The sequence below is a fragment of the Nothobranchius furzeri genome, chromosome 4, assembly GCF_043380555.1.
Source record: "Nothobranchius furzeri strain GRZ-AD chromosome 4, NfurGRZ-RIMD1, whole genome shotgun sequence".
Classification (NCBI taxonomy): Eukaryota; Metazoa; Chordata; class Actinopteri; order Cyprinodontiformes; family Nothobranchiidae; genus Nothobranchius; species Nothobranchius furzeri.
The window spans coordinates 86,385,084-86,389,519 of NC_091744.1; the positions used below are offsets into that span (position 1 = coordinate 86,385,084).

At 42.8% G+C, this 4,436-nt stretch overlaps 1 protein-coding gene across 1 annotated transcript; it reads right to left on the minus strand.

The window, feature by feature from the left end:
- Positions 1-376: 376 nt before the first annotated feature.
- LOC129153493 (uncharacterized) lies at positions 377-2,687 on the minus strand (the record flags this gene model as incomplete). The annotated part of the gene is made up of 1 exon (XM_054732711.2): positions 377-2,687. A coding segment is annotated over one exon (2,223 nt), but the record flags the coding sequence as incomplete, so codon positions are not given.
- Positions 2,688-4,436: the final 1,749 nt, after the last annotated feature.

Here is a 4,436-nt window from a genome sequence, read left to right on the forward strand (position 1 = left end):
ACGCAAGACCCAACACTCTGGATGAGCTTAAGGCCGCTATCGAAGCATCCTGGACCTCCATAACACCTCAGCAGTGCCACAGGCTGATTGCCTCCATGCCACGCCGCACTGAAGCAGTCATTTCTGCAAAAGGATTCCCGACCAAGTACTGAGTGCATAACTGAACATAATTATTTGAAGGTTGACTTATTTTGTATTAAAACACTTTTCTTTTATTGGTCAGATGAAATACGCTAATTTCTTAGATAGTCTAAGGAGCTTTGAAAGAAAAGCGTCTGGACTTCTTTGAGTTGCTTGAAGACGTTTCACCTCTCATCCGAGAGACTTCTTCAGTTCTAAGGTCAAATGGTGGAGACTCCCAGATTCAAGCCCAGTGGGAGTTTCCCCCCGAAGAGGGAACAAAAGACCCCCTGATGATCTTCTACATAAACACATGAGCCAAGGTGTGAGGGTGGGTGTGGGTCCTATTCAGCCAGAGTTTCGGGTAAGCTCATTGTGAAGCCTGGCCCCACCCTATCATGTGAATTCCTGAGGTCAGATGGCCCAGGATATGCGTGGGCGTTGAGGCATCTGGGAAGGGATCTCAAAACTGGATTATAGATGGCAGACAGTTGGTGTCGTAAACCACCGCCTCTGTTCAAAGATGGTTGCTCACAGTGGACATAAATGGCTTCCTTTTCTCCTCTTTCAAACCATCTGTCCTCTCTGTCCAAAATGTGAACGTTGGCATCCTCGAAAGAGTGACCTTTGTCCTTTAGATGCAAATGAACTGCTGAGTCCTGTCCCGTGGAGGTGGCTCTTCTATGTTGTGCCATGTGCTTGTGAAGTGGCTGTTTAGTTTCTCCGATGTCGAGGTCTGGGCATTCCATGCTGCACTGTACAGCATTCACCACATTGTTCAGTTTGTGTTTAGGAGTTTTGTCTTTCGGGTGAACCAGTTTGTGTCTGAGTGTGTTGCTGGGCCTGAAGTACACTGGTATGTTGTGTTTGGAGAAAACCTTCCTGAGTTTCTCTGATACACCGGCTACATAGGGGATGACAAGGTTGTTGCGTCTGTCTTTCTTATCCTCCCTCGCTGGTGTCTGGTCTTCTTTTCTGTGCATCTTTGCTGACTTTATAAACGCCCAATTAGGATAGCCACATGTTTTAAGTGATTCCTTTATATGTGTGTGTTCCTTCTTTTTCCCTTCCGGCTTAGAGGGAACATGTTCTGCCCGGTGGTGTAGGGTCTTGATTACTCCAAGTTTGTGTTCCAGAGGGTGATGTGAGTCGAAGAGGAGGTACTGGTCCGTGTGTGTGGGCTTCCGGTACACTTCAATGTTGAGGTTGCCATTTTCTTCAAAGTGCACAGCGCAGTCCAGGAAAGGCAAGCAGTTGTCCTTTATGCTTTCCCTGGTGAACCTGATGTTTTTGTCCACGGCGTTGATGTGCGTAGTGAAGGATTCCACTTCCTGTGTTTTGATTTTGACCCAGGTGTCATCCACATATCTGTACCAGTGGCTGGGTGCTCTCCCTTTAAAAGAGCCAAGAGCCTTTCTGTCCACTTCCTCCATGTAAAGGTTGGCTACAATAGGTGACACGGGGGAACCCATGGCGCAGCCATGTTTCTGTCTGTAGAAACCTTCGTTGTATTTGAAATATGTAGTGGTGAGGCAGAGGTCTAACAGTGTGCAAATCTGATCGGGTGTGAAGTTGGTCCTGTCCTCCAAGGTGCTGTCTTCTTGTAGTCGTTTTCTGACAGTCTCCACTGCCTCTGTAGTGGGTATGCAAGTGAAGAGGGAGACTACGTCAAAGGACACCATGGTTTCATCTGGATCCAGGGTAAGTTTCTGGACCTTGTCAGTGAAGTCGGTGGAGTTCTTGATGTGGTGTGGGGTGTTCCCCACCAGAGGTGCAAGGATGGTAGCAAGGTGTTTTGCGATGTCGTAGGTGACTGAATTTATGCTACTGACAATGGGTCTGAGAGGGATACCTTCCTTGTGGATCTTGGGAAGTCCGTAGATGCAGGGTATGGCATCTCCTGGATAAAGGCGGTGATATGTCAGGCGGTTGATGGTTTTGTCCCTTTCAAGGCCTTGAAGGTAAGCTATAACTTTCTTTTTGTAGCTGCTTGTGGGGTCTCGCTTTAAGGCTTCGTAGGTGTTGTTGCCACTGAGGAGAGTAGTGATCTTTGCGTGGTAATCCGTTGTGTTTAGGACCACAGTGCACCTTCCCTTATCAGTTGACAATATAGTGATGGTGTGGTCTTTGCTCAGTGATGCGACTGCCTTCTTTTCTTGTAACGTGAGATAAGGTGGAGGGACTTCGGCACTGGAGAGTGTGGCTGAGACTTTCATCCTGATCTGTTCTGCTTCCTTCTGAGATAATTTGTTGATCCGTATGGCAGTTTCAGTGGCTGTGATGAGGTCCACTATGGGCAACTGTTGCGGAGCAATGGCAAAATTGAGTCCTTTGGCTAATATATTCATTTCAGGTTCAGTGAGGTTCCGGTCTGAAAAGTTCTTCACCCATTTTCTTCGACTGTCCTCCGGTGTAAGTTCTTCTCTGAGTTGTGTAGATTCAGACTGAGGAGTGAGTGTTTTTGAAAGCAGGGTGTGGAATTTCCTGCGTTGTCTTTCTTTTCCTTTGGAGTGTTGGGCCCGCTGAGCCTTCTCCACAAACTTGTAAACCTCTTCTAAGATTGGAGAGGGTAGAAAGGTTTATGTAGAAGATCATCAGGGGGTCTTTTGTTCCCCCTTCGGGGGGAAACTCCCACTGGGTTTGAATCTGGGACTCCACCATTTGACCTTAGAACTGAAGAAGCCTCTCGGATGAGAGGTGAAACGTCTTCAAGCAACTCAAAGAAGTCCAGACGCTTTTCTTTCAAAGCTCCTTAGACTACAATGACCTGGATGACTGAGAACCTTCACAGACATAATTTCTTAGATAGGAATTTTGGGTTTTCATGAGCTGTATGCCAAAATCATCAATATTAGAAACAATAAAATGTGTGAACTACTTCAGTTGTGTGTAATGAATCTAATATATGAAAGTCTAATGTTTATCAGTACATTACAGACAATAATGAACTTTATCACAATATGCAAATTTTTTTAGAAGGACCTGTATTTCTCCCCAATAGGTTTGTACAGGGCTCATTTTAAATGCCTGAAGCACACAAGAGTAATGTATGGGCTTTGGTATGTTTTAAAAATAAGAGATAAACATGCAAAACATTTTGCTGATCAAATAAGTTTAATTTTTGTGGAAAAACACCAGCAAGTGTGTGAACCATGAGGTCCAGCTCCCAAGCTCTTTTAACAGTTCCAAAAACCCGCCACAAGACTCGCGGCGACAGAGCGTTCTCTGTGGATGGTCCCAAACTGTGGAACAAGCTACCTCTCAACATCAGGACCACACAGAATCTAGAGCATTTTAAATCCCTTCTTAAGACGCATTTTTTTGATTTGGCTTTTAATGCAGGCTGACTTGAGCATCTTGATAGTTTTCAACAGTTTATGTTATAGATTGTGACAGTTGTGTACTCATCTTATTTTAGGTTTTTATTGTTGATCTGTTGTACCTTGATTTGTTTTACCTTGTACAACGCTTTGGGTGTAGCTTTGCTGCTGTAAATGCGCTCTATAAATAAAATTGACCTTGACCTTAACTTTTTAACGGTTTTCCTTTACTATTGTAGCTTCATATTACAAATAAAGTAAAGATAGGGGGTGATTAAATGTACACATAAAAAGAAAAAAGTTCATCCATACAGTGCAACAATCCAAACCCAATTATTTAATACATGGCACCAAAGAGCCAGATTAATTGAAATCCCAATAAATGTTCAGTATGTTTTTTGATGCTTTATTTTGAACTTTGGCTGCTTTTCTCTCCTACTGAGTCCTTGTACCACACAATGACAGCATTTTACATAACATTTGTTGTAAGCTTGAAATTAATTCTTTGTGAAGTTGTTTTATTTGTTGAAAAAATATATTTAATTGGCTTAACAGACAAAAACATTCAATGTGAGTACTCATTGGACAGAAACATAACGAAACTTAATGTTTGCAGTTCGGACATTTTTGAACAGTAAGTTAAAAGGAGCACTTATTGTGACTTTAACCAGTCTACATCCACCCAAAAATTAATAACAAAAATGAGAAAACCCTCAAACCCTTTTCTGAAATGTTTTCAACGATTTGTTCCACAGTACAGACCAAATAACGTAAAATAAATTGTACTATATAATTAAGTCTGTGAGCTAACGTATATTTACAATGAGAAAGAAAAATGTGTACTCATTATTTTTTTCAATGAAACCAGCACAGAAGACTTGAGGAAACTCCGGTATAGTTTTTTCTTGTCCTACAATTTGGAGACAAATGGTTTTTCCTGGTTGGCTGCAGTACGGACCAATGAGAGAGGAAAGCGCGAGGAGGAAAAACATGGAG